The 12235-nt window shown below is 47.2% G+C and overlaps 1 protein-coding gene across 2 annotated transcripts; it reads right to left on the bottom strand.

Moving 5' to 3' along the window:
* Nucleotides 1–1866: 1866 nt before the first annotated feature.
* Nucleotides 1867–12049, bottom strand: LOC143373369 (neuropeptides capa receptor). Of its 2 annotated transcripts, XR_013086452.1 has the most exons (7): nucleotides 8555–12049; nucleotides 5408–5498; nucleotides 5116–5312; nucleotides 4190–4429; nucleotides 2918–3245; nucleotides 2106–2717; nucleotides 1888–1998 (listed from the first exon to the last, which is right to left on the bottom strand). XR_013086452.1 is itself a non-coding variant. In XM_076820576.1 (6 exons), the coding sequence occupies exons 1-6, from the start codon at nucleotides 8784–8786 to the stop codon at nucleotides 2471–2473; spliced, it is 1335 nt and encodes a 444-aa protein (XP_076676691.1). In that variant the 5' UTR covers nucleotides 8787–12049; the 3' UTR covers nucleotides 1867–2470. The 2 variants fall into 2 exon arrangements, 1 of the variants encoding a protein (XP_076676691.1); XM_076820576.1 differs by having other exon boundaries at nucleotides 1867–2717.
* Nucleotides 12050–12235: the final 186 nt, after the last annotated feature.

Raw genomic sequence — 12235 nt, 5'->3', positions numbered from 1 at the left:
GCCTCCAATTAACCTGATATTCGCATATCAGTCGCTGCGACTGGTTGTCCACTGACCAAAACGGTACCCGGAGATTTGATACCGTTTTTAGGGGTTAAAAAAATAAATAATTGCAACTAAATTAAAAATATTTAGTTTTTATTTCGTGTATGTTGATAGACTTGTGAGAGCTATATATATATATATATATGCCTTTCGTAGTCAGAGGGTTAATTGCATCGATCGCTGCTGGATTTTCGGCAAACCGAGTTACGCGAACTTAAGAAAGAATACGATACGCGTTCCTTGCTGAAGTCATACATTCGCTGTATCGACGAAAACCGAGTTTGAGAAAGTCATTAAAATGGAACTTCACGAAACTTAAATCTAATTTAAAGTCCACGGGGAACCGTTGATTCCACTTCAAATATCGCGAATCTTATTACACGGCGTCTTGAAAGTTTCTGTAATCTCGAAGGGCATAACAAAGCCGCTTCATTCCTTCCTGAATTGGATTGAGCCGAATTGGATTGAGCTCTCGGTACGTCCTAACGAGCATCGAGGCAGCTTTGTTAAACCACCAACCATTTCGCGTTTCTTTCACGCGAATTGACTGCTGATCGAGGAGAACATACTATCGTACTTTACCATCGGAATTCCTCTCCAAGCGAAACTTCTCTCCCCTGTTATAAATCTTACTCCGTTCAAGAATCATTATTAATCTCGACACGCAACAGAAGCTCCGCCGCTTATCGCTGAGGCCGCACAGGATTAGGGATCAAACGCGGGGTATGAATAAGTAAACGTCTCGTACGCTGCCCGCCGCGGCGGCTTTATTTCTTTAATTCAAAAATTCAATTACACAGGAGAAATATTTGCTTTCAGTAAAGAAGTGCCTTGTGGAATATTTTCCGAAGCGTTCCATCTCCGAGATGAAATCTTCCATTCGGCGTCCTACCATAAGACCCGTTGATCCTGAGGTAGCAATAAGGTTGCGGGAACTCCAGCCTGCCAAGGGTTTCGATATATTTCCCATCGTTCGCGCGTCGCGCCTCGCAAATGCTGATGAAGATCTCCGCGAAAGTCTCTTCCTTCTACGCCTCTCTCTCGATCGCCAGCTCGCGCGGAAAGCTTTTCCATGTTTTGCATGTTTAAAGGGTTCTCGGGATTTTCGAGCTAAGCACCGGAAAGACGTGCAATCGGATTTTCGATTCGGATCCTCGAACCAGCGAGCTTCTCCGAGTTTCTAATCGATTTAGGATTTAGAGGGTGGTCGCTATTAAAACGAGCCAAAGGAGAGTGGAAACTGGGTTACACGGAAATCGGGCGGAGCTTGGGGATCACCATAAATTCAAACTCTTCAATTTTATTGTAATATAAAGCAACATTTAATTGTACCAGCATATACATTGTTACACGCTCGACGCTACACTTTACAATCTAAAGGGTTGTATTTACACGAGGCCGCGGTTAATATATTCACAGTCAGTATATCGATAATAGTGAACGATAGTGCACGGATCAGAGAGTATCTATGATCGTCGAAGCCGAGATCTCGTGATTCCATAGAATCCACAGAATTTCCCATTAGATCAGGGGTGGTTTTGGGATTTTCGGTTGAGGGGCGCAGGGGCGAATCCAGAATTATCTTGAGGTGGGTTGGGGGGCGTAGGTCTGAGAAATAAACCAGGACCTTTCCCGATAATATTTTCCTGCTAAATGAAAACGTGTGTTTTTTTTATATCAATTTATCATATTTTCTCTCATATTGCTAAGTTAAAATAAGTATTTTGCAAATTAAAATAAGTATTTTGCAAATTAAAATAAGTATTTTTCCCTTCAGGGAGCGGCGCGCGCCCCCCGCCTCCCCTCCTCTGAATCCGCCACTGCATTAGATACATATCGCGAATACATTCTACGTCCCTAAATTAATAGCCTGCCGATAGTTGCACCGTTCGAGAAGCGGTTCTTCCTGGCAGCGCAACGCCGCTGGAATTCGCCACGATGCTTTTCCAATTCCTGTTCAAAGCAGAGAACAATGAAAAGTTCAGTATCGTTCATTAGCATATTAACGCGGCACCTAGTTATCTAACTTGTGACACGATTTGCTACAAGGGGCCACGTACTCTGTATTCGAAACGCTCGTATCCTTGATCGATCCTGGCACGCGTGTAAAGCGTGGTTCTCCGTTTAAGAACCTAGACCATGTAAGAACTTCGCGACACAAAGACATTCTCTCGATAGGATAAGTCGGGGATGGAAGCCTGTTCCGCTCGAAGGGAAAGTCAGTATCTTAACGGTTTACAGCGTACGGCGCTTTCGAGATAATACCGTGCAGTCGGTAGCTTCTGGGTTTCTGCTTCGAAGGTATCGAACAGATTAACTCTCCATTGTACGCGGCTGTTTCACTCGCTTCTCTGAACCACGACTTTTAACGACCACAGACACGTTTACTATATTATTAATCCCTGATCAATGATTGGATCGGAGATCAGATGCACGTCTCGTTCCAGAAAGCTTCGTCCCTGCCGGACGTCTGGTACCTCTTCCTTCCATTATTCGGCGCTGCCAGCAAAGACTTAGCGGTGATCTTGTCGACAGTTGGATCGCCTGTGGGCGAATCGCTCGGCTCTGCGACGCGAAGTTTCGTTGTTTTGCTGGGTTCGTTCGGGCTCGTTTGGGATTGCAATTGACACGTCGCGCGTGAAACGTTTCCCGTTCGGTCGGACGAGTTGCATCTGTGACCAGAAATTAAAAGCATCCCGTAACGTGAATTTATTTCTAGGCCCTCACCTGCGCGAGAAGCTTTCGTCGCTTGGGGGTGGTAGAATTAACGGAACATTTAGAGTGGACACGAATCGATGGAAAAGGAGGGAGAGGAACTCGAGAAGGGGGATGCTCCTGAACGCTAGGCAAATTAGCAATCATTTTAGCTTACTTGATGCTCCGGCCTCGAAGCACCTGGGACCCTCTCCTGGATCCAGGTCCGTAGAACATGCTCGACTCGCTCATGCTGCTAAGATCAACCCTCGCGATGGGAAGGCTGCTGGGCGATCGGCACAGCGTTTCCTTAAAAGCGTTCCGGTATTTCACGCTCATCACGTTGTATAAGATAGGATTTACGGTGGTGCTGAAGTAGTAGAGGCTGCCAGCGAGTGGGTACAGCCATTGGTTTATGTCGCGGAACGTCGAGACTTGATGCACGTACAAGAGCCGCTGAGCGTGGAACGGCACCCAGCAGATGAAAAATGTTATCACCACCGCACCTGTGGAGCCAAGTCCCCCGATTTTCTCTTTCCCCTCTCTCGCCCACGGTGTCATTAGCACGCATACATCTACCGAAATACGCCGTAATGAAACGACGCCACGCGACAAATACCTTTATCACAGGCTGCCACGGCCCCAAAAAGGCACAGATCGCTCATACGTTTAGACAACTGAAATAACAACGGTGTCGGATGCAACGTGACGAAGCGTTAATTTTGGCTGCGACCTTTTCAAATTTGACACGTGACATGCATAAAACGTAGATATTCCATAAAGCAAACGGGCCGATTGCAAATAAATATCGATGTATGGCGGGAGGATTTTTTAAGCAAATAAACACCATGGCGAAATTTTACGTCCCAGATTGGCGCACGGCAAACACTCGCCCTCATCCGTTTACATTTAAAACTCAAACAGCAATCCACCCCTACGATTGATCGCTCGAATAATTACTTCCTGCGACCGCTGTATCTCGATAGCCGGCGGCGGAGTTTAACGAATTTCGTCACGAAAATGAATCTGGATTGGTCCGCGGTAATCGCGAGCCACCTGGGCCGAATTAACGCGAGATAATAGGGGATGGATCGAGGGGACGAAGGAGGATCGAATTGAAGAATGTAAATTGACTCTGTACGCGTAAATGGCTGAGAAGGATTACCGCCGAGGAATAGATCACGATGCCCGTGTGACGTTTTCGCAGGTGAATGCAGATGCTGTTGGTTGTCACGTGTCTATCGACTAGGTGAAGATTATTTCTATAAAATTATATCCCGCGGCACGACGCTCTGCTGTCTCGCGCCAGTCTCCTCGTCAATTTCTGAACACGTCCGCTTGTAATACACCATCCACGCGGACGGACGTATCGCGATGTATAATAATACCGAGAATCGGGAGGAGCAGAAAGCTGAGAGGAAGTGAGACTTAGCGAAGGTTGGACATTTACTGAGCATCCGAATGATTTTCCGTGACTGGGCTTGGCTGGTCTCCCCGTGGACGGATCCCTCAACGTTGTGCTCGAGGGTGCTGCTTTGTATTCGCAGCCCCATTCGCACGTAAAGCACCGCTATAAACACCATCGGCAGGAGGAAGAAGACCGTACAGCTAACTTCGTACAGAGGGAACTCTGGCATACTGTCCGACAGCATCGCGCAGATCGCAGACTCGCTCGAGTACCGTCCCGATCCTGCAAATAAAAACGAAACGACAATGTCCCGGGGAAATAAGCCGATACGGAGGAGCATGGCGCGTCCACCGCGCGAATAGGAGGATCGACGCGCAAAGAGGAACGTTTCCAGACTACTTAACGTTCGAGCCCGTTCATCGAGCGTCGAAAAACGCTTTTATCGCCCGACCTCCTGCTCGCGTTCATCCCATCGACGCTCCCTGGATCTCAGCGTCGCGAGCGCATTGCAAATGCATCGCGAGCCCTGTTTCCCAACTCGCGAGCCCGTCGACGAACTGTAATTTATATAATTTTCACTTGCGCGCATCCACGGCAGCGTTACCGTGAGATTGTGTTGATCAAATTTGTTTTGTAACGCGAGCGGGAAGTTTGCTCGATACGCTTAACCTGTGGAATACGGCTTCGCCCCCCCGGACTGTTGTTTAAATATCTAGCCGTGGCAACTCCTAATGGGATATGCAAGTTCCTAAGTAACGCGGCGCAACGGAATGAATCGGCACACTCGGCATTCGCTTCTCGGAGCATTAATCGGGCAAATATGCTCCGACTGACCTGCGAGACGGGGGCGATATTTACCGCTGTTGGTCTTTCTCTAATTAAGCACCGAAGTAACATTAAGCCGAGCACGAGCCCCACGAAAGCCACGGCGCGCTGAAATTTACCGTAGGTATTAGACGCAGGCTCACCTGCTGGGTACTCGATGTAATTGACGTTCATGTAGACGTAGAATGGCACCGAACAGCCGAACGCCACCAGCCACGAGAGCAGGATAAAGCGTACAGGGCGCTTCATTCCATTCGAGTAGCGACGGAACGGATGGCAGATCGCTAAATACCTCTCCAACGAGAACGCCGTTATCGTCAGCACCGACACATAGGTGCTCCTTCGAAAGGGGCAGCAATACGATTTCGTTAAGGCGCGATTGTGCTTTCAAACCACGGAGGAGAGTCTTTCTACAGTATCGTCGTGACCACTCACGTTTCAGAGACGTACGCTCGTAACTTGCACATGAACGACCCCAGTCTCCATGGGTACTGCTGCCAAAACTCGCTCAGCTCGCTGGGCAAGCCTGGAAACAAGAATGGCAAAGCTTTCGCATGCTTCTCTGAAGGGGAGCTGAAGGCACGCTCGCGTGGCCATTTCAACGGAGCGCGGACGACAGGGTGAAAGTAAGAAGGCGCGACGTTAAAAGCATTAAACACACTGCACAGGGACTGACGCATCAATTCCCAGCTCTTCTTGTCTAGACGATTTAACGCAACGAAGAGTAGGTACAGTGAACCGCGCTCGATGGAACGTACAAAGGGGAACACGAGCGCTGCTCGTTTACGATTGCACCGAGGTATTTTCTTAGTACAATTGCATCGATAACCAGTATCCGGAGCTGTTTACTTGGCCAGTAAATTTCTCGCCATCCCATTGTTATTATTGCAAAGCATGTTCGCTTCAGCAGCTTCAAGAGACACATTGTAGAATGCATTGTAACTGATATAGTATAAATTTTTAATGCAATTTCTCTTTGTAAATAAGGCATCAATGGTGCTAAAAGATGGTACCGCTGGTATGTCCAACGCCACTTCTGTGGAAAACGATGTAAGAGCCAAATAGGATTGGCACCTCAGTGCTTGCAAATTTAAATGAATGGCACATTTGGTTTTCTACAAATACAATTCTTCTTCTCATGAATTTCGACTATATTAATGCAGACAATAGAAAATTTTGTGATGCATTTGGGTTGTTGTATACTTAAGGATATTTAGCAATCAAAACCAATGAAATTTCGTAAATAATTTAAAGTCGGGGAAGTTTTTTCTCTCTCCTCAAAAATTTGATTTTTAACACTTGCAGTGCTTCTACAAGGACTCTTCAGTTATGTACCTACGACAGTACGGTGTACCCTTCGTAGCGATGCTGCGAAGCTCGTGCGAAGAAATAGATTATAATTTAAAAAATGCGCTCAGAAACGCGAGCTTCGTGTTAGGACAGGCATACGACACGTTCATGGGAAGCGTATGATATTTTTCAGTGGCAAACGAAGAAGCACAGATTCATAGCATCGAACGTTATTTCCCACGGTGATGAAATAAATAACCGTACGTGGATGGATCGTGAGTGGCGAAGCTGCCCGGAGAAAGCGTTGTCGTACATAAAATTGGAATCGTCGCCGATAAGAATAATATATTGGAAAAACGATAGAGCGCGATGTGGCATAAATATTTCCCTTCGATGTCGCGCACGATAAAGACCCACGGACCGTGGAAACCTCCTATTTTTTTTATTTTTCATTCAATCGCATAGCTTGCTTTGAAATTGGCGCGCTGCGCGGGGATAAAACAATTACAGCATCGTTACAGAGAATGCCATTTCCATAGAATTTATTCGTCCAATTTCCCTTTGCAATCGACCTATTTACAATTAACCGAGATTTCCATAACTTGAAAGCGGAGAGGAGTGCGCGCTTGGAGGAAATGACTCGATAATGCAAACGGGGGAGCGGAAGAAAGAGTGCGCATCATTCCGCGTGACTTGGGAAGCGGGGAGACACCCTCCTCTATCAAATTTCATTCAAGCTCCATCGAATCAAATCGCTACGACACTTGGAACGAAGGTGTTGCATCCGAGGCAATTAGAGAACAGATGAGCCTGGAACAAAAAGGCAGAATCAGCGAGTATAATACACCTGTGCGGCTATTTTCGATGCAAACAATTCCATTCATCGGTGTCGCGATCCAACGCCCGATACAAATGAAATCGTAACGAGTAGAGCAAAGCCCTTCGTTAAGCCAAGGAACAGCGGACACGCCATTAGTTGGCAATTAACGTCCGATACGTGACGACCCTACGAAAATTGCTCGACAAGTGGCAACCTTGCGCGAACTTTCGAAAGGCTAAACAACACTTATCCATCGATTTCTTCCCCGACGGTGTGCACTGATAAAATCAACGTCGAGCTGCGCGAGTAAACCACCCTGTGGAAGATGGACAGCAGAATAAATTTGTCGCCCCAGCTCTCTTATCTACGCCCCCTCCCAAACGTCTATCGCTTCACCGCGCAATCCACCAGTATCGATACGTACAGAAATTATTAAAGCGTTCGCCATTCGAAGAGCAATCGCGTTTGCGCGCCGCTCAGGCATGCAAATTGCGAGCCCACGCGAAATATTACACCCCTGTCACTGCTCCATCCTCCGGTATCAATTTTTACGCTCGCCGTGCGCCAAGATGCACCGGGGCGTAAACCGAGGAAGGGAATGCGACGTGCGAGCAGACAGTTCCGGGATCCCCTAAGTGTGTACTCCAACGACTTGCCACTATCAAACGCGTCGCTTTAGAATCTTCAGATACTCGCGGTGTACCAGGTCCCCGCCTCACTGCTGATTAATTAATCCCGAACGTGATTCGATACGTTATCAGCGCGCGCGCCAAGCTGCACCAGCGTCGAGTGTAAATCATTGGCTTTCGTTTAAATCGGCCGAAGAATTCGCATGGGAGCCGAGTTACAGTTGCATGCTCCCTGAAACATGTATCCTCCTTCTCAGACGCGCGAACGATAAACCTACGAAATACCCTGGAAAGTGGAAACCCACTTGTATTCTGTGGCTCCAGAGGTACCTCGAGTAGCAGATTGCATTGTATTTTCAGCAGGAAAGAAATATGCAGGCATCACTCGCTCGGGAAAAGAAACGCGGGGCATGCATACAGCCATGCCTGCAGACAAAACTCTGCATCCACTGTTCCTTCCATTTCGTTCTGTTCGATGGAATTTGAATGGTTTCCCAGCGACCAGTCCCGCGAGTGTAACGATTGCCGCGTGTCAGAAGAAAGTGAAGTCTGGGGAAGAAATTGACGGATATTGATGCCAGTAAGGTTCCCCGAAGAAGCACGAACGCGGGGGTTGTGATTAATGGCTGAGGATTTTTCACTAAAGACCGTTTCGAAGGCAAAGAAACGCACGTGGCTATTCAGCACGCCGGTTGGTTATCGATTTTAAATGAAGCATCGGTATGCAACGCCGTTCTAAACGAACCTATTGTATTTGGAGCTGCGATAAGAAGTGCCGCATACTGCGGCCGACAGGGTTGCACGGCAAAGTAGAATGGTAATAGCGAGCGCGTGCAGACTTACCAAATATCAAGAACAACAGGTCGGACACTGCCAGATTGAACAAGTAATAGTTCGTTGTTGTCTGCATGCTCGGGTTCCTCTTGATGACGATGCAGGTGGCCACGTTCCCAACGATACCGGTCACAAAGATAACAACGTACACTACGGTGATAGGCAACAGCTGCGCTAAGGGCAAGTACTTAGGGCCCAATTCATCCTCCAAATATATCGACTCATCCGAAGCATTCATCATTCCCGAGTCTCAACCACCGGTCGTGAACGAATGTCTATCACCGAATCCTCGGCACCTCTCAAGTCACACAACAAGTGTTTGCCGTCACTTTCGAACCAACAACCATGCCCGCCGTCCCGATGCTTTTATTATTTGAAGAAATCATTCAGTACGGTACACCGAACGTATCCGACTCGCGACTCTCCTTCCATCGATATCGCGACGCTTGCAACGATCGAAAGCATAATCGGCCAAAGTTCCTTCATCCTTTCTACCGCAGTCTATACGTTGCTGTCTTTCGGAGGGATCAAGTCAATGTTGGAAAGTCTCGCGGCAGAGAGAAGCGTGGAGCTTCGAGCCAGAAACGTCACCTGACCACGCGTACGGATGTTAATTCTATGTATATATGCCAGAGGTGGGTGGGAAACCGAAAAGTGCTCCACTTGGAAGACCGCGGGCAAGTGACGGTCTCCCGAGTACGCTGCCTTTCACCTTCACACCACGCGCCCATGCGCTACGCATCCAACCCTCAACTTTAACCCCCTGACCCTCCACGAAACTCGCCGTAACGCGACCAATAAAGACGTGCGCACCTCGCGAAGCGGAACGGTTCGAAGCGTTTAAACGGCAACTTCATCCGGCTGATTACGAGGGGAATCTGCCGAAATACGCATAACTTCGAAGCTGGGGCCCCTGATTAACTCGGCCCCGAGACTTCTTCAACGTGCCTGCGTCCAGGGGCGGAGTGAAATTAAACGAGATTCCGACCCCGTGAAAAATTGAAATTTCCAGCGCGAGGGTAAGTTATTGGGACTCGTTAATTCGCACCCGATGCCGCGGCGGTTCGTGTCTCTGAAACTTTCCCTTCTTTCATTTGTCCATGCTTACGGGGCGGCGAAGGCAGCGCCGGTGATTTAATGCTTCCATCGTTCCGCGTCAAAAGCACAACAGAGCAGAATCGGTACTACTTTGTTGGTCTTTCCTCGAGTATTACTCTTTAACCCCTTATGTGACACAATCGGTTCTCGTGTTTCAAGTCTCTTTATTTTTCTGGAAATCACGCGACACGGGTTGCTGGAAGTCTAATTAGGTACTGAATGAGAAAATTCAATTTCGAGTCGGTTATGAGCGGGACACTGTCGCCGTTATTAAAACTTCGCGTTGCAGTAAGCAGGGATGCTCCCGAGTTACGCGAAGCCCATGCAATTACGGCCAGATACAATTTGAAAACAATACTTCGGGGATTCGTCCGGGCCATATAAAGCCTCGAAAACTTCTCTAACGACAAATTGAACTCGCTTACAAATCGCTTTTCGTAACATTCATCGTGGGAGAATGGATCAATCTCGGCCCTTATTTAAATTCCTCCGGGCGGACCGCAAGTTTGGAAGATTTATAGTTTGATTCATTGTTCGTGGAATACAATTTCTTTGCTAATTAAAGGGACCAATTTAGGTCGCGGCAATTGTCGTCAGTTTAATCAAGAACTCCCTATTCCGAGTCCTTTCTTCACCCCGTCTTCTGCTCAAGAATTCTTATCCTGACGCGCGATCATTCACGAATCTTCTTCCGCCTTTTGTTTGGTGCATTCGTTTCCGACTCTGATTTGCATTCATTTGCATATTCACCTCATTACAAAAGAATCCCCCACGAATGGGTGTATCTACAGCGGTCCATCATCGGGCTCGCCTCTCTCTCCTCTCTCGCGGCGACACAGTTATGCTCGTAATAATCGCTGGGTCGAAATTTTCGGGGCTTCATCGGCCGTGCTCGATCCACTGCGAAGCAAGAAGTGTACCACACGCTCTCCCGGTCGATGGGTCAAGGATTTCTGTAATAGATATCCGCCTTGTTCGCCGCGGCTGTACAATGCCATCTCGATTGCTTGCCTCGGCATATGCGTCTGATGGTAATGGCAGAGCGTAAAATCCTCTTCGTATTTGTAAGGAAGTTCCATTGGCTCGGTGTATGAGTCCAGGATTAAAATGACCGTGCCAAGAGCGAAAACGTAGAGAAAGAACTGAAAAGCATTTGGCATTCTGGGTACAAGCGGAAAGTAAGCCCGCTGGGGCAACGTTACTAGGCTACTCGTCAGTTTCTGTCGCTACTAAGAACGCACGACGAATGAACGTGGACAAAAACGGAAACTCAGGACTCAAACAACATCCTCCCTTTGCGTCACGCATATTTCACGATTTACCTTCGACGCCTTCCCGCCGGCTACCGACATAATAGCGTCGCGTTTCTTCGTTTTTGTCCTTATTCAGTCTACAAGGAAGCTTTTAGGCGATAGGCATTGGATTAGAAAACGCGGCGCCTGAAAAGGAAAGAGGAGAATCAATGGGACCGCGCAATCTAAAGGACACAAATAAGCCCGACGCCATTACCGTTACTCAAGATAAAGATATTACCCATTGCAATGATTTTCCTTCCGTTAATTGAGCGAAAACCGCCAGCAGAACGCAGTGGTAGATCGAACAGAGAGACTCCATCACCGCGAGGATGGTAAGTCTTGCGAGACGATTCAACCATCTTAAAATAACGAGCACCACCATTCTCACGTCCTTCAGGCACTTTCTCTAACATTCTTTCGCGGATAATGCAACATCTTGAGCGTATGTTGGGGAGAAGCTTCGGTTTAGGTTACACTATACATTTTGACAAGTCGGATAAAAAAGTGCCAACGTGCATTCGTTTGTTTCACGTAGCAATTATCGCGGAATTGGTAATTCTTTCATCGCCGAGCAGTTTCAAACTCCAAGAAACTTCAGCTGCTGCTAAAAACTTGACTTTACCAGCCATTCTGCAGCCGTGCTCATTACGAACTTCGAAGTCAGTGCGAATCGAAGCTTGAATGTCGACAACAAGCAATTACAATCTACTTCTCAATAGAAAAATTCTGCGAAAGTTTCATTTTAAGCGTGCCATTTTTTTTTTAACACACCTGTCACGGTCACCTGTGCGTTCTCGCGCAATTTTAGTTATATTCGCTGCAGTTATTCCGAATATGGAGCGAATTGCGAGAGCTCCCTCAATTGCCTTTGATATAGAAATTCCAATCAGCAGGCGTAAGACAGTGACGATTTCAATATTGTCTTGGCACGCTGAATCAACACGCAAAAGAGCTAAAGTTGTACGCTTTTGTTTTAGAATACAATTATCCGTTCCTAGGCAAGAGTCGTTCAATGGGATATTTATAACGCAAAGGAAACTTCCCGGGGCTGCTAAAAATACAGGAAATAGTTTCCTCAAAGTGTTTCGTTACACCTTGGGCGAGTGTAGATAACGATATTCGCACGCTTTGACACAGAAAACCTCTCTCTAATAGCGTCTCCGGTCTAAAAGACTTATAAAACGCGTGATCTTTATATATCCTCCCTCCAATGCGCAGAAATGAATACAAATTTCAATAACACAAATTAATAATCTCCCTCGTGTATTTCATATACCCCTTTTATGAAAGCCGTGCT

Source organism: Andrena cerasifolii, chromosome 9 (assembly GCF_050908995.1).
Source record: "Andrena cerasifolii isolate SP2316 chromosome 9, iyAndCera1_principal, whole genome shotgun sequence".
Classification (NCBI taxonomy): Eukaryota; Metazoa; Arthropoda; class Insecta; order Hymenoptera; family Andrenidae; genus Andrena; species Andrena cerasifolii.
The sequence above is the reverse complement of the archived record's forward strand: the minus strand, read 5'-3'. Positions and strand labels throughout refer to the sequence as shown.

Excerpts from the sequence above, each read along its gene's own strand:
- LOC143373369 (XM_076820576.1), bottom strand. The coding sequence starts at position 8,786 with ATGATGAATGCTTCGGATGAGTCGATATATTTGGAGGATGAATTGGGC. Across the intron at positions 5,499-8,554 it reads CCTGTTGTTCTTGATATTTG|GCTTGCCCAGCGAGCTGAGC; the intron begins GTAAGTCTGCAC and ends TCTTGTTTCCAG. Across the intron at positions 4,430-5,115 it reads TTACATCGAGTACCCAGCAG|GATCGGGACGGTACTCGAGC; the intron begins GTGAGCCTGCGT and ends TTTTATTTGCAG.